Genomic DNA, 22,500 nt, shown 5'->3' on the forward strand with positions numbered 1-22,500 from the left:
CCGCCAGTAAAAATAGTTGCCTGAATGAGGTTCTTTTGCAGACACGTGACCAGAAGTCTCGTGCCGTCACAAAGTTTCAGTGGCTATACGCAAATCCACAATCGGTTTCATATTGTTTTCGCACGTTAGCAGTTAGGTAATGTGTTTTTGAATAGGTTTGATTCATGGAAGTGATCACTCCTGGTGCGTTCAGTTACTTCACGTGAGCCGCTCTCTTGTGTGATGTTGCGATGTCCACGGGTTTATTTAATGTTAGCTAAGACCCGGCAGTTAAAAGTTTCTCGCTACAGCAATTTTAACTCAGTCACAAAGTGATCCAAACTGTCGTTTAAACCTCGTGTCTTCTCATTAAACTTGTATCTCGCGAATATGGCATTGCAAACGGCAGCAGGTCAGTTCACGTGCTTACATGGGAGGCGTGATGACGCGATATATTTTGATATATATCAAAATACCCGCGCTTGGCAGCGGCGAAGTACTGCTTTAAAATTTTTATTAAGAAGAAAAGTAAACCTTTTTAAACTGAGGGAAAATGAATCAATAATTATCTCTTAAGGATCTCTTTGTATACCATGTTGTCAGTTCGCTCTTCCGGTTCTAATATGACCAAGATGTGTGCTGAGCTTACTCTTGAGCATGAAATCTAACGTGGTTTGTGCCCTTCAGAATGAAAACAGTTTGCATTTAGCTTTTTAATAAAAGGCGAGCTTTTAAGCCTGAGAAATCACCCCGTAAATGCACACGTTTAATTGCACATGTGTTAATATCTATGCTTACACAGTATTAAAAGACACTCAACAACGGAGACTTATTAATTGTCATTGCTAAGCACAGCCTTAGTGTAAATTGGAGGCGTTTGAATTGAAATTGGAGATCAGAGGGTATAACGGGGATGCGAGGAATAAAAACTCTCTCCCCTGAGCCACCGCCAGTAAAAATAGTTGCCTGAATGAGGTTCTTTTGCAGACACGTCACCTGAAGTCTCGTGTCGTCACAAAGTTTCAGTGGCTGTACGGAAATCCACAATCGGTTTCATATTGTGAATTTCCCATTGGGATTAATAAAGTATCTATCTATCTATCGTTTTCGTACCTTATCAATTGTGAAATGTGTTTTTTGAATAGGTTTGATTCATTGAAGTGATCACTCCTGCTGCGTTCAGTCACTTCACGTGAGCCGCTGTCTTGTGTGATGTTGCGATGTCCACGGGTTTATTTAATGTTAGCTAAGATCCGGCAGTTAAAAGTTTCTGGCCACAGCAATTTTAACTCTGTCCCAAAGTGATCCAAACTGTCGTTTATACCTCGTGTCTTGTCATTAAGCTTGTATCTCGCGAATATGGCATTGCAAACGGCAGCGGGTCAGTTCACGTGCTTACATGGGAGGCGTGATGACACGATATATTTTGATATATATCAAAATACCCGCGCTTTGCAGCGGCGAAGTACCGCTTTAAAATTTTTATTAAGAAGAAAAGTAAACCTTTTTAACACTAGAATTACCAGAGCCTACGAAAAAACTCGTATATCCGGCCCACCTTAAATCGCTTCTTAAATCCGTTCACACCTCTCCGCCAGCATCCTTTGTCCTCTAAATGTGCTGATAAAAGACAAGCTGCCAGCAGCCGGCTACTCCATCCTCCCACCGACTTAGAACGTGAGCGAAGTTTTCCCAGCTCACGCCTTGATTGATTATGTGGGAGTGAAGTGGAGTTTTACAGTGGAAATAAGACATCATTATTCTAAAGTAATCTGTGTAAACACATTGTAAAAACAGAAACTTTCATATTTTAGTAATAAATGTTACAAAATGTAGTAGGCATAAACTATAGAATATATAAAGCCCGAGTTCCAAAGATCAAATAAACACTTTCACAAAAGCTTCAAAAAAAAATTAAACAGCTTCTGTGGCGCAGCGCGTTAAGATTTGCCTCTTAGCGCAGAGCAGCTTTTCCTTGCCTCACAGACCTGAGTTCGAATCCCCGCTGGGGATAAAGTGTTGCTTTTTTTTTTCTTTTCTTTTAAACCTCAAACGGACATAAAATTTATACATTGGTATGCACTGTCATTTACTGAGATCGTTATATTTTCATGTGGGATGCACCTTTTCAAATATTTTTTTAACAATTGAGACTGCAATTAACAGGAACAACTGTCCTTATAACTTATTTTTAAGATCCATAACACACAGACAGACAGAGCACTGCGTAATAGAGAGACAGACAGGCAGAGAAGTCACTAGATATATAAATAAACAGGGAAGCCACGTGTACTGAAAGAAAAAAAGAACAACATGTGCGTTGTCCCTGACTCTCTAAGTAAGATCGGGGGAGGGGTGATGTTAGAGCGCCTGCGCTTATTCAGTGCAGCAAGGACAACGCACATGTTCTTTTTTTTCTTTCAGTACATGTGCCTTCCCTGTTTATTTATATATCTCTGCCTGTCTGTCTCTCTATTACGCAGGCTCTGTCTGTCTGTGTGTTATGGATCTTAAAAATAACAGTTATAAGGACAGTTGTTCCTGTTAATTGCAGTCTCAATTGTTAAAAAAATATTTTAAAAGGAGAATCCCACATGAAAATATAACGATCTCATTAACTGACAGTGCATACCAATTTATAAATTTTATGTCCGTTTGAGGTTAAAAAGAAAAAAAAAAAAAAAAACATTTTATCCCTAGCGGGGAATCAAACTCAGGTCTGAATGGCGGCAGAGTTGTTGTGCTCTGAGAGTCAAATCTTAACGCGCTGCGCCACAGAGGCTGTTGTATTGTCCTTGAAGCTTTTGTGAAAGTGTTTATTTGATCTTTGGAACTCGGGCTTTATACATTCTATAGTTTATGTTTACTACATTTTGTAACATTTATTACTAAAATATGACAAAGTTTCTGTTTTAACAATGTGTTTACACAGATTACTTTAGAATAATGATCTGTTATTTCCACTGTAAAACTCCACTTCACTCACACATAATCAATCAAGGCGTGAGCTGGGAAAACTTCGCTCACGTTCTAAGTCGGTGGGGGGATGGAATAGCCGGCTGCTGGCAGCTTGTCTTTTATCAGCACATTTAGAGGACAAAGGATGCTGGCGGAGAGGTGTGAACGGATTTAAGAAGCGATTTAAGGTGGGCCGGATATACGAGTTTTTTCGTAGGCTCTGGTAATTCTAGTGTTAAACTGAGGGAAAATGAATCAATAATTATTTCTTAAGGATCTCTTTGTATACCATATTGTCAGTTCACCCTTCCGGTTGTAATATGACCAAGCTGTGTGCTGAGCTTACTCTTGAGCATGAAATCTAACGTGGTTTGTGCCCTTCAGAATGAAAACAGCATTTACCTTTTTAATAAAAGGCGAGCTTTTAAGCCTGAGAAATCACCCTGTAAATGCACACGTTTAATTGCACATGTGTTAATATGTATACTTACACAGTATTAAAAGACACTCAACAACGTCATTTACCTTTGATCCCGCGTTTGATAAAAGGCAAGCTTTTAAGCCTGAGAAATCACCCTGTAAATGCACACGTTTAATTGCACATCTGTTAATATGTATGCTTACACAGTATTAAAAGACACTCAACAATTAACGTCATTTACCTTCGTTCCCGCGTTTGACTCGTGCTGTAAATCTCTTCCTTGTTTTCACTTCACGTGATCACGTAGGAGGCGTAATACGTGATGACGTGATACGTGACTCCGCCTCCTCCATTAGAGTATATGGACAAAAAACAGGTTCCAGTTATGACCATTACGCGTAGAATTTCGAAATGAAACCTGCCTAACTTTTGTAAGTAAGCTGTAAGGAATGCGCCTGCCAAATTTTTTTTATATATATATATATACACACACACATATATATATATATATATATACACACACACATATATATATATACATATATATATATATATATATATATATATATATATATGTATATATATATATATATATATATATATACATATACACACACATATATATATACAGTGGGTACGGAAAGTATTCAAAACCCCTTCAATTTTTCACTCTTTGTCATATTGCAGCCATTTGCTAAAATCATTTAAATTAATTTTTTCCCTCATTAATGTACACACAGCACCCCATATTGACAGACAAAAAAAAAAGAATTTTTGAAATTGTTGCAGATTTATTAAAAAAGAAAAACTGAAATATCACATGGTCCTAAGTATTCAGACCCTTTGCTCAGAATTTAGTTGAAGCACCCTTTTGAGCTAATACAGCCATGAGTCTTCTTGGGAAAGATGCAACAAGTTTTTCACACCTGGATTTGGGGATCCTCTGCCATTCCTCCTTGCAGATCCTCTCCAGTTCTGTCAGGTTGGATGGTAAACGTTGGTGGACAGCCATTTTTAGGTCTCTCCAGAGATACTCAATTGGGTTTAAGTCAGGGCTCTGGCTGGGCCATTCAAGAACAGTCACAGAGTTGTTGTGAAGCCACTCCTTCGTTATTTTAGCTGTGTGCTTAGGGTCATTGTCCTGTTGGAAGGTAAACCTTCGGCCCAGTCTGAGGTCCTTAGCACTCTGGAGAAGGTTTTTGTCCAGGATATCCCTGTACTTGGCCGCATTCATCTTTCCCTCGATTGCAACCAATCGTCCTGTCCCTGCAGCTGAAAAACACCCCCCACAGCATGATGCTGCCACCGCCATGCTTCACTGTGGGGACTGTATTGGACAAGTGATGAGCAGTGCCTGGTTGCCTCCACACATACCTCAGTGCAAGACACATGACAGCCCGCATGGAGTTTGCTAAAAGACACCTGAAGGACTCTGAGATGGTGAGAAATAAGATTCTCTGGTCTGATGAGACCAAGATAGAACTTTTTGGCCTTAATTCTAAGTGGTATGTGTGGAGACAACCCGGCACTGCTCATCACTTGTCCAATACAGTCCAATACATTTCCGGGGAAATAAGACTATTGATTTACTGTATGCAAACGTTAAAGACGCATACAGTGCCACCCTGCTGCCTGCGCTTGGGAAAGGAGATCATAACCTGGTTCTGCTTCAGCCTCACTACAAACCAAAAGTGAGAATCCTACCTGTGACCACACGATCATTCAGGAAGTGGACCCCGGAGGCTGAGAATGCTCTGAGACAATGTTTTGGAACTACAGACTGGGATATCCTGCAGGGATCACATAGTGAGAACATTGAGGAGGTTGTTGACTGCACTTCTGACTACATCAACTTCTGTATGGACACTGTAGTTCCAGTAAGAACTGTACGCTGCTATGCTAACAACAAGCCATGGATTACAAGTGACATCAAGGGCCTTTTGAACCAGAAGAAAAGGGCCTTTAAAGATGGTGATCAGCATGAGCTCAAGCGCGTGCAGAAGGAACTCCGAGTCCAGCTCAGGGCGGCGAAAGAGCACTACAGGAGAAAGCTGGAGCAGAAGTTGCAGAACAACAGCATGAAGGAAGTGTGGGATGGGATGAAGATCATCACTGGCTGCAGCTCGAAGCGGGGTACCACCATCGAGAGAGATGTGAAGAGAGCAAACCAAATGAACATCTTCTTTAACAGGTTTGACCACCCTAACCCACTCTCACCTCGGAGTACTGCACTCTCTACACATCCTTCTGCTGATAGGAGAGACATCCCCACCCACAATTACAGCAGCGCAAGTGAGCAGAGAGCTGAGGAAACTTCGTGCCAGCAAAGCAGCAGGTCCAGATGGAGTATCGCCACGACTGCTGAAGGTCTGTGCATCAGAGCTGGGGGGTCCTCTACAGCGCATCTTTAACCTGAGCCTGGAACAGGGAAAAGTCCCGAGGCTTTGGAAAACATCTTGCATCACCCCAGTTCCAAAGGTATCACGTCCTGGTGAGCTGAATGACTTCCGGCCTGTCGCTCTAACATCACATGTGATGAAGACCATGGAGCGGCTGCTGCTTCACCACCTGAGGCCACAGGTCCAACACGCCCTTGACCCTCTGCAGTTCGCATACCAGGAGAAGGTGGGAGCGGAAGATGCCATCATCTATATGCTACATCGATCCCTCTCCCACTTGGACAGAGGCAGTGGCGCTGTAAGAATTATGTTTCTAGACTTCTCTAGCGCCTTCAACACCATCCAACCTCTGCTCCTTAGGGACAAGCTGACAGAGATGGGAGTAGATTCATACCTGGTGGCATGGATCGTGGACTATCTTACAAACAGACCTCAGTATGTGCGTCTCGGGAATTGCAGATCTGACATTGTGGTCAGCAACACAGGAGCGCCGCAGGGGACTGTACTTTCTTCGGTCCTGTTCAGCCTATATACATCGGACTTCCAATATAACTCGGAGTCCTGCCACGTGCAAAAGTTTGCTGATGACACTGCTATCGTGGGCTGCATCAGGAGTGGGCAGGAGGAGGAGTATAGAAACCTCATCAAGGACTTTGTTAAATGGTGCGACTTAAACCACCTACAACTGAACACCAGCAAAACCAAGGAACTGGTGGTGGATTTTAGGAGACCCAGGCCCCTCATGGACCCCGTGATCATCAGAGGTGACTGTGTGCAGAGGGTGCAGACCTATAAATCCCTGGGAGTGCAGCTGGACGATAAATTGGACTGGACTGCCAATACTGATTCTCTGTGCAAGAAAGGACAGAGCCGCCTGTACTTTCTTAGAAGACTGGCATCATTCAACATCTGCATTAAGATGCTGCAGATGTTCTATCAGATGGTTGTGGCGAGTGCCCTCTTCTACGCAGTGGTGTGCTGGGGAGGCAGCATTAAGAAGAAGGATGCCTCACGCCTGGACAAACTAGTGAGGAAGGCAGGCTCTATTGTTGGCATAGAGCTGGACGGTTTGACATCCGTAGCAGAGCAACGGGCACTCAGCAGGCTCCTATCAATTATGGAGAATCCACTACATCCATTAAACAGTGTCATCTCCAGACAGAGGAGCAGTTTCAGCGACAGACTGCTGTCACTGTCCTGCTCCACTGACAGACTGAGAAGATCATTCCTCCCCCAAACTATGCGACTCTTCAATTCCACCAGAGGGGGTAAACGTTGAACATTATTCAAGTTATTGTCTGTTTTTTTTTTACCTGCATTTTTTATTACTCTTTAATTTAATATTTTTTGCTGCTGGAGTATGTGAATTTCCCCCTGGGATTAATAAAGTATCTATCTATCTATCTATCTGATCACAGCGGTGTTGCACGGGGGCTCTTTTTCACTGCTACACCGCTAAATAGGTAGTGGTATTGTAGGTATTGCACTCTGAAAATGGACAGAGAACATTCCAAAACTGAAACTGAAGCTGTAGCAGACGATAAAGTTGAACATGATGACACAGAATAACTTTTGCCGAAAAAAAGGAGTCGCGTCCGTTATCTGGAGATGCTTTGGTTTTAAAAGGTCAGATGTGGACCATTATGTTCAAATGTGTAAATACTGTTTCTATACTTCTGGATAATACTGCAAGCCAAGTTGTACTTGTTTTATTTGTTTTCAATACTGTGTAATGTACCTGGGTACTGTGTAATAGTGTGACGACATGTTGACTTTATTCTCAACATTTCTACTTTATTCTCGCCGTTTATATCAAGATTAAAGTCGACATGTTGACTTTATTCACGTAATTTGCCATTAAAGTAGAACATCGTAAAATGAATATTTAATTTACTAGATTTTCTCAAACCCTGTCATAAGTTATATAGCACATTAAATGCTTTGTGTTAAGTGTTCCCCGAGCCATGTTAAATCAATTACGTGCTTCTTAAACTGACTTCCTCTTGTACTGAGGAGGCACCCGCAGCGATCGCCGCACAGAATACATTCACTTCATGATATTCCTGCTCTCAGAACATTTACAATGCTAAGATAAATACTTGATATCATTTTCATGATGAAATGCATCAAAGCATGTATTAATCATGGAGGTTACACTGCTGCCTCGCAGCAAAGGGGTCCTGGGTGTTCCCTGCTTTGAATTTGCATTTGTTTCTGGTGGGTTTACTCGGCGTGCTTCAGTTTCCTTTCAAAGTCATGTAGGATGTGGGGTTTTGTTATGCTATATTGACCCTTCTAGTGTATGTTTTGCTCGTATTAACCCTGTGATGTGCTAGCGACTCGTTCAGGATTTGCTCCTGCCTCGCACACAATGCTAGCTGGGATGGGAGCAACCCTGAACAGATGGCATAATTAAACATGTATAGCGAAGATATTTTTAAAGTTCTGAACACTCCGTGGGCTTTTATAACTAGTTTCAATTTCACAAAGACATTTATCGTGTGGTGATTGGTTATGTGGAGAAAGTAAAAGGAAGGATAGGAACTGGGGTTTTGGTACGTCAGGCAGACAGCACGCGTGCAATAAAGAAAGTCCTCTCAGAAGAACATGCATTGAATTCTGTGTTTGTGTCTCCGACCACCACATCACAAACCCAACATTTACACAATATTTAAGTTAAACCTGTGCAATACCCATTCATACATCCAGTTTTTTGGAGCCTCGTCACACCTGCCATAAAGGTCTCTACACTGAACGTACACCTGGGGACCCCTTACTGCCAGGGAGCAGCACTACCGCCTCACTACCGTGCTTGTTTAATACCTGCTTTAATGCATTTCATCATGAAAATGATATCAAGTATTTATCTTAGAATTCTAAATTTTTAGAGAGCAGGAATACCATGAAATGAATGGATTCTGTGTGGTGATTGCTGCCTCCTCTTAGTGCGGAGGAAGTCAATTTAAGAAGCATAGTGATTAACAACTGGGTCAGGGAACACAACACAAAGCATTTAATGTGCTGCATTAACTTATGACGGGGTTTGAGAAAATCGAGTAAATTAAACATTGATTTTAAGATGAAGTTTAGTTTATGACATTCTACTTTAATTATGAAGTAAACTATGAAAATAAAGTGGAAATGTCGACTTTAATCTTGACATAATCGTCAAAATTAAAGTGGAAATGTCGAGAATGAAGTCAGCATGTCGACTTTATTCTTGACATATACCGGTAGTTTGTTTTTTTTCTTCCCTCTTTACTGTATTTTTTTTTCTTCACCGTGGCCCTAATGCACTTCCGTAGGGCTATACCACAAATAGCATTATACAGTAAATGCAAGTTGCAGTTATTTTATTTATGTATATAGCTTAGCTTGAAGCAAGGTCCATATTAATGCAGTTTGCCTAAATGATGGTACAGTTGGTAAGGATGTCATCACAAAGTTGCACTTGTTTTATTTTATTTTATTTTAATTTGGTGAATACTGTGTAATGCACCTGGGCTTGAAGTCTTGAAGTAATAGTGCAGCTATCAGTAATAATACTAGTATTTATTTTATTGTTATTATTTATTAGTTTAAATATTATGCAGTTTATTGATGGTAAAGTTGTTGAAAAAGTCACTTTAACGTGTCAGTGGACAGAGATGGTTAACATTAACAAAGTGTAGTTGGTTTACAAAAAATATTTACTATTTATTCCTTTTCTAAGACATGTTCAGTGCAATACAACTTTTGACAAGCACCTCTGGATATTTTACTAAATCTAAATGCCTCTTTGGATGGTTGAAAATATGTTGTCAAAATCATAGTTTAAGTTTTTGCAAAATTTGTTCAATAAAAAGGTTCTATATTTTGACTGCAACTGTCATGCAATGTGATTCCTTCTCTTCATTAGTGTCAACCCCTTGAAAACTATCACTTTATGGGGCCATGCAAACATGTATTAATACTTGTGTGCACATTAAAATGTTTTTTTGTACAATGTACAATTCTCATAACAGTGGAATAGGTTATTCTTAGCCAGTCTACTGCAGTAATTGCAGTGGAAAATGTGGTTAACATTCACTCATGCATGGGGAAAAAAATACCGTCCAATACCGTGAAACCGGGATAATTTAGAAAAATACCGTGATATAGAATTTTGGTCATACCGCCCACCCCTAATACACACAGTGAACCCTCATTTATTACAGTTAATCCGTTCCAGACTCTACCACGATAAATGAATTTTCGCAAAGTAGGATTCTTTATTTATAAATCGAATATTTTCACAGAGTATAGAAAACCTGTTTACGACCTTCTAAATACGTTTTTTAACATTATTAGAGCCCTCTAGACATGAAATAACACCCTTTAGTCACCATTACACTCGTATTACCCAATATATTAGACAAAATAAGAAAATAAGACATATTAGACGTTACAAATATCATATTATTATTATTGTACTGTACATTTAATTACACACACACACACACACACACACACACAGTTCTTACACACAACCACTAACCTATGAAGGCATGAGCTCAGTAGGAGAGTCTTCAGGTTGTAAGCTGGAGCGCTGATCGCACCCTCAGAGGACACAGACACCCCTGGGAAAACCAGTGAAACAGCCGACAGTCTACCTTCACATTGCTTCTTACCCTTCTTACTTGCGCTATAACGCGTGATAAACCTCTCACGTGGTACTCCGCTTACTTAAAAGTATTGTGCAGCGCCTCTCAGCTTTGGAATTGGTTGTTTTATTTTTCTCTCTCTCTCAGACATTCTCTGCTCCTGGCGGAACTGTCATCTCTGACTTGTCATGGAGCACGTTTACACTTTTGAAAAGAGACAAATGTTTGTTTGCAGTGCTTTGAATAAAGTTCTTTTTTTTCTACAACCTCCTGTGTCTCTGTGCAAATCTGTGACCCAAGCGTGACAAGGTGGTGCAGTATCTTCAGCAGGTGCGTCGTTTTCTTCCGCTGAAGGAGTACTAGGAGTAGGCAGTGGGTGTCTGGGTGCGCGGCTGAAGAACATCTTGATAGGCAGTTGCTGGCGCTGTCTTTTCATATGCGTGAGGAGGCTTTTGTAGGGTATTGCCATCTTTGATCATATCCAACAGTTTCACCTTCTCCTGAATGGTAAGCATCTTCCTCCGCCGCTTAGTTTCATTGTCAGAAGGCTTAGAAAAAGCAGCACGTTTAGGAGCCATCGTGGGGCTTAGATAAAAGTTCCTAGAAAGCGCATGCGTAGTGACGTGTGTATGAGAAAAAAATCACGATAGAGTGAAGCCGCGAAAGTCGAAGCGTGATATAGTGAGGGATCACTGTGTGTGTGTGTATATATATATATATATATATATATATATATATACACACACACACATATATACTGTATATATGCTGTATATATACATATACACATATATATAATATATATATATACATACATACATACACACAGTATACACACACATTAGGTAACGATTACTAAATATCTTGTATTCCAGGAGTTTATTCTTTCTGTAAAGAGTGCCTATTTCTTGCAGTTTTTCTGATGTTCGGACAGATTAACAGGTAATAATTTAACACATAAATAAGATGTATAAAAGACTTACTTCATAACTGTGTTCATCAGCACAGAGTTTACCCAAGGAAATCTGTGTTTTGACCCGGCGTACAACACACTCTTTATCAGATAGTCCATCAGACTGTGTGGATATGTCAATAGGTAATTCTGGAGTCTGTGATAAAAGCTCATCTAGCCGTTCCTCTTGACTGTTGTTCAACCCATCAAGGGGACCACTATTAGAGTGGTCACTGGTGTTGCCTTCTTCTCCATCTGAGACTGAGAGGTTTTCAGAGCTAAATGTAGAATACGACTGGAAACTGCTCATGCAGCGGTGAGGTCTAAGGGAGGGAAAAAGGAACACTGTTACTTACATTTCAATACATTTGAAATAAAGAATTATTTCTGCTTTTCTTCTAGTTTTGCTATTTTTAGGTAAACAGGAAAGAACAAATTGCTGAAATTAATGAGAGATAATATGGGATGCACATTAGCCAAGTAACATGTGCCACAGTGGTATAACATTTGCACTGTTACAAAAGATACTATTAAATATAAAATACTAGCCAACCCGCGGCGTACCATACGCCGCATAATCAGGCTGGGTTTTTAATGATTTTTAAGCACAGGGAAAAAATTAACATTTGAAAAATCTGGAGGAGAGGGGAAGGACGTCCATTACGCCCCATCCGTCATGCTAGTCTGCTGATTTCTCGTTCAGTAACGTGTGAGTAGTGATGGGCGGGGTGAAGCCTCGTGAAGCATCAACACGTTTGAAGCAATTGTGTCGGAAATCGTATCGAAGTTTCGAAGCATTTAACACTCACTTATCTAGTGACACCTCCTGGCCATTTTCATTAACGTTACAGAAACTTATGATACACTTCAATGACGTCTGTTAAAACTGGTATTGGTTTTATTTTTTCGCAGCTACAGACTGACAACGAAGAGAAGGGTTCGTCAGCAGCTTCTAGTGTGTGATGTGTAAAAAATATAAATATAACTTCTTTAACTGCCTTGTGGCGGTGTAGTAGTACGGCTGCTTTGCAGTAAGGAGACAGTGGAAGATTGTGGGTTCGCTTCCTGGTTCCTCCCTGTGTGGATAGCAAATTATCCGTGACAAACAAACTGTTTTACACGCTGCAAACCAACCCGCTTTTTCAATGTTTTTTAAGCTGAGGGAAAAAAATTAACATTTGCAAAATCCGTAACGCTGGTTTCAGTAAGTACAATGCACACACGTTTAGTTTGTTGGTGACTTTTTGCCAGCTGTCTTTCCTGGTTTGGGCTGTTTTTGCAGTGTTACCGCTTGTGCATATTAAATCTTGAATTCCTTTGAGTAACTAATTAACTAACTAACACCCACCCACTCAGCTTGTGTGAAAAAATGCGCCCGTTCTTTCATCATTTTGTTGCAGCGATATACATTGTGTTTTCACTCAGTGTGGAGGTGCGCATTCATCTCGGATTATTACATCCAGCTAATCTGCTACATGACTGCGTTTGAAAAACCGACTTATCCCAGATGAGTTTCACTGGCATTAATGATTAGGAATCTGGTTGGAAGAAAACACTGCAGCCACAGGGGTTCAGTAGGACCGAGTTTGGGAAACACCGCTGAACACTCGTGGCTCTTGCCAACTCACGGCGTATCATCCATCCATCCATTTTCCAACCCGCTGAATCCGAACACAGGGTCACGGGGGTCTGCTGGAGCCAATCCCAGCCAACACAGGGCACAAGGCAGGGAACCAATCCCGGGCAGGGTGCCAACCCACCGCAGACGGCGTATCATATGTCGCATAATTATGTATTGATGGGTGAACACTTTTTGAACAACACAGTTGTCCAAATAGAAGTGAAAGTAAAATCGAGCCTGGTGCATTCTTTAACTGCATTCTCTGTCTTGTAGCGCAGTGGTAGTGTTGCTGCTTTACAGTAAGGAGACTGTGGAAGATTTTTGGTTCATTTGGGCTGCATTTGCAGTGTTACCGCCTGTGCATATTAAATCTTGAAATCCTTCGAGTAACAAATTAACTAACACCCACCCACACACACACAGCTTGTGTAAAAAAAATGCGCCCGAACTTTCATCATTTTGTTGCAGTCTATCAAAGACTTGCTGCCCCCAACTCAAGGTGGCTCAGAGGTCGATGTGTAGCGTACAGCAGATGAACATAAATGACGCCGTTTTTTTCGAGGCGTTGCGTCCCAGTTAGTGGGCGTGGCTCTGCGAGTTGTCGTCGTATCCAATGGTCATAGAGTTGGTTGGCGAGGCTCTTTCCTACTTGTCGGCGGCTTAGTGAATCCACGCCTCTTCCTGCGTGCTTTCATGGGTGTCTTGTTTTGGTGTGCATGCTTTCATGGGTGTCTTCCCCTTCTGGCGTCAAATTTGTGAATTATATATATAGATAACACCTATTTATAAAGAATTCTGATAGCTTCATATGATACACCTGCCAGACATTAGTTACTATAAACATTCAGCTTGTTTCATTGAAGCTATGTTCATGTTACTACACAAATGTTGTGATCAGTTACAGTATATTAATATTTTGCATGCTAAATGACTCATTTTTATACAGTGTGCAATATATTACAATTAGAACAGCTTGTATCTTAAGTTTTTCATTATGAATACTATGACAGAACTATTAAGTTTAAAATACTGAAGTTACTACATAATGCCTCCCATTGTGTCAGTCTTTACTCGAGTAAGATTTTGGAACAGAAAAAAAAAGATGTTAGTGTAAAATTGCCATGAAAAATCCACCTGAGGCCACAGGTCTGCCACGCCCTCAACCCTCTGCAGTTCGCATACCAGGAGAAGGTGGGAGCGGAGGATGCCATCATCTACATGCTACACCAATCCCTCTCCCACTTGGACAGAGGTAGTGGTGCAGTAAGAATTATGTTTCTGGACTTCTCTAGCGCCTTCAACACCATCCAACTTCTGCTCCTTAGGGACAAGCTGACAGCGATGGGAGTAGATTCATACCTGGTGGCATGGATCGTGGACTATCTTACAGACAGACCTCAGTATGTGCGTCTCGGGAACTGCAGGTCTGACATTGTGGTCAGCAGCACAGGAGACTATACTTTCTCCGGTCCTGTTCAGCCTATATACATCGGACTTCCAATACAACTGCCAATACGGATGCTCTGTGCAAGAGAGGACAGAGCCGACTATACTTCCTCAGAGGGCTGGCATCCTTCAACATCTGCAATAAGATGCTGCAGATGTTCTATCAGACGGTTGTGGTGAGCGTCCTCTTCTATGCGGTGGTGTGCTGGGGAGGCAGCATAAAGAAGAGGGACGCCTCATGCCTGGACAAACTGGTGAGGAAGGCAGGCTCTATTGTAGGCACGGAGCTGGACAGTTTGACATTCGTGGCAGAGCGACGGGCACTGAGCAGGCTCCTGTCAATCATGGAGAATCCACTGCATCCACTGAACAGTATCATCTCCAGACAGAGGAGAAGCTTCATCGACAGTCTGCTGTCACTGTCCTGCTCCACTGACAGACTGAGGAGATCGTTCCTTCCCAACATTATGTGACTCTTCAATTCCACCCGGGGAGGTAAACATTAACATTATACAAAGTTATTGTCTGTTATACCTGCATTTTTATCACTCTTTAATATTGTTTTTTATCAGTATGCTGGTGCTAGAGTATGTGAATTTCCCTTTGGGATTAATAAAGTATCTATCTATCTATCTGTCTATTCCTGCCATCTCTTTGAATAACACAATAGAAGTTTCACCTCATTACGGCATCATTTTCTGGCATGGAGGAAGACTGGAAATTTCCAACTAACAATGAAGTTACACCCTTGGCTGTTCATTCTGGTAATATTTGTTATCACCAGCAGTATGGTATTAAAAAGCCATGTCAATGGTCCAAAAATAAAAAGATATTCCAGTAATAGCAAATGCTCTTAAGCCATTTACAGCACTGTGCTGCATCACACACAGAACTGAATGTACTAAATTATTTTAATTGCTGCTACAGTTATTGTCTGTTCAATGTTCTAATGCAGCTATATGAGCTATCTCTCCTGAGTAATTAAATAATTATTTAGTAATTTGATGAAAACTGCACATCATTGTTGATATTTTGAATTTTCTTAACATGTTCAGCACTTCCAAGACAGCCTACTCTTGTGCATACAGTGCCACATAAAAAAAAATTGAACTAAATGTCATTGTTGGCATTACTTAGTGGTAGCATTTGACAATGGCAAAAAAACTTTTTGAAGTGCTAATATTCCAGCAAGCACTCTTGGACAATGGCAAAGACATACTAATGTTTACAAGTGGAATACACTAATTTTAGAATAAAGCCTGCTACAACAGCACTTACCTTCGTCTGCGAGGAAATTCCACTTCACTATCCACTTCTCCTTCTTCTTCTTCAGAGGACTCTTCACCATTCTTTATAAATAAATAAATAATAGATTTGGGAAAGTAACCTAATAAAACTATTAACAAAAATTAAGTTGTCTTTTTGGTCAGCTACTTTTGTTTTCATATAGTATCAAATGTGACAAGAGTATGTGAAGTAACCTTCTATCCATGTGGTTTATTAAGTCAGAATGAAGCAATTAAGGTAAACAATCACTGAATGTCAGTTCAAAGGCATTAATTTTTATTGTGACAGAAGCCTCTTCATAAAACATTTTGAAAAGAAAGGAAGTATCAGACTCCTCTAACTGAGTACGAGAGGAAAGATGCCATTATTGACTTTAATACTAAGCAGAATGGCTTTTACAGAATTAACCTGGTCATGAAGCAGCATCAGTGAGAGAGATATTGCCTGTTTTATCAAATTCATAAACTGCATAATGACTCTTTCAAATATTTCTAAATTTACAAGATTAAATTAGTTACGTTGTTAAATTTATTTCTACTAAAATGCTTTGCCTCCTGTAACCAGAGTTGAAAAATAACTGATTTTATAATTTGTGAGCCTAGTTTTTGTTACTTATGCATTAAAAAAATCTTTTAGACAGCTATAACAAACTACAGTATGGGCTGTAAATGAAGGTTAGTGATTGGAAAGGAGCACTGTTGCAATCTGACAGACAACAGCAGAAATGGTCTCAGCCGGACTAATCCATACAAGTATATGGTATTGGTCAGTAGAATACCCCAACAGCTCACACTGAATGAGGTAAAGTGGGTACAATGTGGGTATAGAAGGCTCACCAGGAAAACCCAAAGGCAGAAGCCCCACTGACACAGATATGACATCAACTCTGTGCCAAAAAGAAAGTGTGCCCCTGAAAGAGGAACTGCATCATCAAAGACCCCACTGAAGAACTGCAAGATAATTGTGCGGTTCCAATGGCTTCTATTTGGCTGATTTATATATATGTATGTATATTAGGAGTGAAAACTGCACACTGAAGCAAGTTAAATGTACCCTTTTTTTGTACCATATTTCTATTGTCTTGTTAATTCCGCCATGGTTACTGAAGATACATACATTCAGGTTCAAATTATGAAATACATTTCTAAAAGGAACATATTCCCAGGAAGCATGTGCCCCTAATGGACACATCGTCTCTGCTTTCTTATCCTGTGTCACCAAATCCTGCTTTGTTTAAGGTATGGATGACAACAGGATACATTGCGTAAGAACACCAATGGCTAGTCCACTGTAATCAAAATAAGGGGACTCTTACTTTGCAGTATTTTTTACTATGTTTTTTTTTTACTATTTTACTATTAACAGTGGATGGAGAAATGTGCTTCGTTACCATTAGACTCGAAACAATGTGTCCAAATCCAATCTGTACTTTATGAGTAACATTATTATGTTTTAATGTAGCCTTTCTCTATGTATTTTAATAAACACTGTTGAGAATGAAACATTACTTAGTAAGAATGTCTGAAACACTGTGATTCAAAACACAGAGAGAGAAAAACTACTTATAAATCTTTTTTTTTTTTTTTTTTTTTTTACACCTCTTTATAATGCCATACCTTTGTAAGGGGCCGAAGTTTTCGAGCCATGCTTGAATGAGGTGGAATATCATGTGTAGCTCCCTTTTTATAATCCCTTTCCAACTCATTTTCTTGCAAAGATGTCACAGCATGCTCCGTCTCTTTTGGATTCTCATAGGACTCTAGATGGCTAGATGATGATGGAAAGTGATCGACTGTACAGCTTCCATTTTCAGATTGTCTTTCCATATTTATATTTTCCTGGCAGTGCAAGCAGCCTTGATAAGGATGAGCCTGGCAACAGGAACATAGAGGGTTTTGACCAGCACTGTCGGAGGCAGCTCTCTGACGGGAGTCAGCTTCTAAGGTGGTAGAGATAAGATCAGGACTTGAGCTAGAAACTCGTCGGTGGAGATGGTCAGTGTGTGGGCTTCTCAAAGCTGCAGCTGGGCCAAAGTATCGCAGATTGTTGGCACAATTGGCAACTGAATCTTCTCTTCGAACATAAGAATGGGGGAGTTGATGATATTGATGGTAATTGTGCTGCAGTGGCTGCTGCTCTTCTGCTGTTACATTTTTCAAACTGCTTGAGAACTCACTGTGGCTGCCCTTACTATTGCCACGGCGGTGACGTGTCTTGCCACGGTATCGAGTTTTACTTGGTGGTGTTGAGACTTTTGGGCTCCCTGAGACTGGGGAATGGGATGGCAACACTTCAACACTGGGTATCCCTTCAGAACGTAGCAAATCTGGCCTGAGATGAGGAAAAGTAGTAATCAGTTTATTAAGAAGACACTTTTGATAGGTGAGGTTTGGTGAAAAAATAAGCAATTGAAACATAAATTACATAACATTAAAAGACATTTTTCCTGGAGTCCAAAAGAAATGGTTAACAGCTGGAATTAATTATAAAAACCAGTGTTTCACCTCGATGTAAAGGGATTACAAATTTCAAAATGTCAGCAGCATTTATCTGAAAATGAGATAAATAAAAAAAAGCTTTATTAAGAATTGTTATACCACATAGCCACAAGTTTGAGTAACTGGATACTAGTCTGAACGAGTAAAGTACAAATCAAAGATACTAAGCTATAAGCACAAAACTGTGAGAAACTACTTCTAATGGCACTACAAGATTTGGAAATCCTTCTGCATCTCAGCAGGTATTTCATGGTCCAAAGCGTTTCATCCCTTTACCTGTTCATTTTGCCTGAGTGAGGCAGAAAAGACAAAGTTAGCCTTTGCCTGCCTAAGGCTTCCGATTATGGGCTCTTGCCAACCATAAGTATCAAACTGGTCTCAGATGCTGTGGCAATCCCCCTAGTGGCTCCCTTCATGTGTTTAAGATCTTACCCAACTTTCTGTAAGAAATAGCACACTAATATCTGAACATATACACGTATCATCAGTATCCATATCAATCCTAAATTTTTATTGTTCAATTTACCTTTTTTTTTTAAAGAACACACTATTGCTACACAAAAGGCTAAATGGGATGTGATTAATATGAGTAAAATATATCTAAGCACAGCCATTAGGGAGAAAACAGTGAGCAACAACTGTATTTTAATAAGTAAGTGTCTAGTATTGGACATATGGGAACACCTTTCAAGATTATATTTAATTCAACAATATTTCTTTAAGACCCTATACTGGTTACAGTAAAGGAGCCATAATAGAAAGAAAAGCAAGTCTACAGTAAGTCACTGATATAATCAAAGCTGTTATTTATTATATCTATATATATAAAAGACCAAGTCGTCCGACCATGGGGTACGCACGCACGCACGACAGAGCCCCGCCCGCCAACTCTAACCCTCCTCCTGCATCCACCCTTGCTCTCAAGGCATGAGCAGGCAGTGCGCATGGGGTACGCATGAGAGAGCCCCGCCCGCCAACTCTAAGACCATGGGGTACGCACAACAGAGCCCCGCCCACCAACTCTAACCCTCCTCCTGCGTCATGCGATACGCACGACAGAGCCCCGCCCACCAACTCTAACCCTCCTCCTGCATCCACCCTTGCTCTTGAGGCATGAGCAGGCAGTGCGCATGGGGTACGCATGACAGAGCCCCGCCCACCAACTATAAGACCATGGGGTACGCACAACAGAGCCCTGCCCGCCAACTCTAACCCTCCTCCCGCGTCATGCAATACGCTCGACACAGCCCCGCCTGCCAACTCTAACCCTCCTCCTGCGTCCACCCTTGTTCTCGAGGCATGCGCACTGCCTGCTCATGTGCCCACCCCCAACGATTTCCGACAAATACTCCCCGTCATTAAGTGCTCGGGAGCCACGCATACTTTCGCCAATTGCATTAACAAGCAACCTTTGTGGCGTCACATGCATGTACTTACACTGACGACAAATATGACAGCTCTTCCTCATGAACTAGATTTCGCAAATTGGCTCCTCGATGTTGGAGATGGGAAAAACGGAACACCTGTAACATTACCTTCACATCATTTTCCTTTTATTTCTGATCCCATTCAACAACTATATGGCGACATTAACTTCTCAACTGTGACTCTGGAACAACTCAGTATGCAAGCTATATTAAGCATCACCAACGAAGACTCGCTACACCTTAATGAACAAGCACTGAAACTTATCCCTACCAACGAAGTAACTTTCACCAGCATTGACTCCATCATCACAGACGATCCTGCAGATCAACTTTCATTCCCCGAAGAATTTCTTAGCAGTCTTACTCCCACTGGCATGCCTCCACATAAACTCAAAATTAAAATTGGTTCAGTCGTTATGCTTCTCAGAAACCTCATGCCAGCAAGAAGTCTCTGTAATGGCACTAGACTGACTGTTACCAGCATTCACCGCAATGTACTAGAGTGTAAAACTATCGCAGCTGCTACCTCACAAACTGTCCTTATTCCCCGGATTTCCCTGACCCCATCAGATTCAAATTTTCCTTTTACTTTTACACGCAGACAATTTCCTGTTAGATTAGCCATTGCAATGACAATTAATAAGGCACAGGGCCAAACTTTCAAAAAGTCTGTATCTGCCAAAACCAGTTTTCAGTCATGGACAATTGTATGTTGCTCTCTCCAGAGTTCCATCTTTTCATTCACTCACAGTCGTATCCTCAAACCCACCCCATTTGGACAACTGTGTCTTTCAGGAAGTGTTCACCCATCAGTAAATAATTATGCGGCGTATACTATGCCGCGGGTCAGCTGGTTTTATTTATTTAAGAAACAACACTTAAAAAAGCTAAACTCGATTGAGTAAATACAACATAGCAGGTACAACAGTGTGTATCAAATATACTGTACAAAAATTACCAAACAACCCACACACAACAAAGAAAGTCCCCTCTAAAATGATTCTTTACATAGAATACATAAATGAAAAGGTTGAGCAAATATCCAGCATGTTTACTTTGCAATTACAACAACGAGTCCTGGCCAAGTTCTAAATAAATTTGGAACAGATCATCATAGAGAGAATTTGCTTTTTTTTTTTATTTTTTTTTTTTTAAACATAACATTACTTCCCACTGTGTTACAGGTAGCGAGTTAGGATTCTTCCAGTTAAGCAGAATAAGTCTTTGGCCACATCTTGTGGTATAGGATATCAGAGCTGATTTTTTCAAAGCACACTTTTATCCCATCTGGTATTACTCTTAATATTGCTGGTAATTTGTTTGGAGTTATTTTAATCCAAGCCTATCAGAGAGATACAGTGGAACCTCAGGTCACGAACCACATATAAATCGGGTTACTACCAAAAAGTTCGCCAAACTTTTGCATCACGACCACACACTCGGGTGACGAACAAGCCAGTTTCCCTTCCGGTTTGTATGCGCAGATGATTTCTGCACATGTTCAGTCTCTCCCTGTGCATTCCCTGTGCAGCGAGCGAGAGAGAGAGAAAGCGTGAGCGAGCAAGAGCATGCCCAAGCAGAAGAAGTAAACATTACAGAAGAAGTAAGTAAACATTTAGTTTACTATTACACTGTGCATTCTATGGTATAATTAACTATTTTTGTGCTTAAAAATCTTTTAAAAAATATATTTACATACAGCTCGTATGGTCTGGAATGGATTAATTGTATTTACATACAATCTTATGGGGGAAATTACTTCGGGTCACGACCAAATCGGGATGCGACCAGAGTTTTGGAATGAATTACGGTTGTGACCCAAGGTTCCACTGTATACTAATATTTTTGCCCAAAATGTGTTTAGTGTAGAGCACTGAAGGAACATGTGGCCTAACGAATATCCGGGATATTATGTATCGGTGCATCTGATACCAACTAGTAGCACCACAGAGTCCAGGAGCTCATTGATGCCCTGATCGAGGTCTAGGAGGAGATCCTGAAGGACACCATTTGCCACCTCATCAGAAGCATGCCCAGACACTGTCAGTAGTGCATACAGGCACATGGGAGCCACATTTTATGAACAGTTAAATTGCATTTCTTTTCTGAAATTGTAATAAAGAGGTCCCTTTCCCATTGATCTCCTAGATTATTTAGGGGTAAATTCCTATAATTTTTATATAGTCTGGTGTTTCTGTCCAACTCCTCATCCAGACTAACCAGTATCACTTTGGGATTGATCTAAATGAAAGATGAGGAAAGTCAAAAAGATGTTGCTTACAGTAAAGCTTCTAATTTATACATAAAAACTAAGTGTGTCACTAGAAGATTAGAGTGTTATAGTTCAACACATGCAAATGAAAATCAATATGCAGATCTCTAAGTGTAACTTAAATATAGCACAGATTTAAAAAAGGCAGAATGGTCGATTATAACGGCAACAAATAACAGCTTTCTTCCTTAAAGTCTTCTGCATCATTTCCACATTTTTGGTAGAAGCGTCACTAGGTTGCTGGTAAACTGACACTAATTAGTTTTGAGCACTGACTAAAAGTAATTTGAAACAAGGTGTCTATAATTCTTTTGCACCTTTTAATAATGTCTCTCACATAAACAAAATATTCTACTTCAAAATGTTTTTAAAATGATGTAGTACCTACTGTATAACACCTCCAGACTAATCTTCAAATGGGTGATGTCTATCGGACTTAGATGTATACTTAATTTTTCTCTATGTGAGTCTTTCAGTGTATAGTGGTGTCATTTTATTTCCTGTTTTCTTACTTATTACTTTTTAGTAATTCTACTGAACATTTTAATGATTAAGTACTTCATGATTAAGTGGTGTCCGGCACAAATACCACAATACAAGTAATATGCATTTATCTAC

The 22,500-nt window shown here is 40.4% G+C and overlaps 1 protein-coding gene across 2 annotated transcripts in view; it reads right to left on the reverse strand.

Moving 5' to 3' along the window:
• The window catches only part of si:ch211-45c16.2 (mitogen-activated protein kinase kinase kinase 13), a 252,332-nt gene that overhangs the window by 18,717 nt on the left and 211,115 nt on the right, over positions 1-22,500 (reverse strand). For both annotated transcript variants that reach the window (XM_051931366.1, XM_051931367.1), the window contains 3 exons: positions 17,302-18,016; positions 15,677-15,747; positions 11,363-11,654 (listed from right to left, as the gene is read on the reverse strand). In XM_051931366.1, the coding sequence (XP_051787326.1) occupies positions 11,363-11,654; positions 15,677-15,747; positions 17,302-18,016 (1,078 nt within the window). The remainder of the gene's footprint in view (positions 1-11,362; positions 11,655-15,676; positions 15,748-17,301; positions 18,017-22,500) is intronic.

This window comes from Erpetoichthys calabaricus, chromosome 8, assembly GCF_900747795.2.
Source record: "Erpetoichthys calabaricus chromosome 8, fErpCal1.3, whole genome shotgun sequence".
NCBI lineage: Eukaryota > Metazoa > Chordata > Cladistia > Polypteriformes > Polypteridae > Erpetoichthys > Erpetoichthys calabaricus.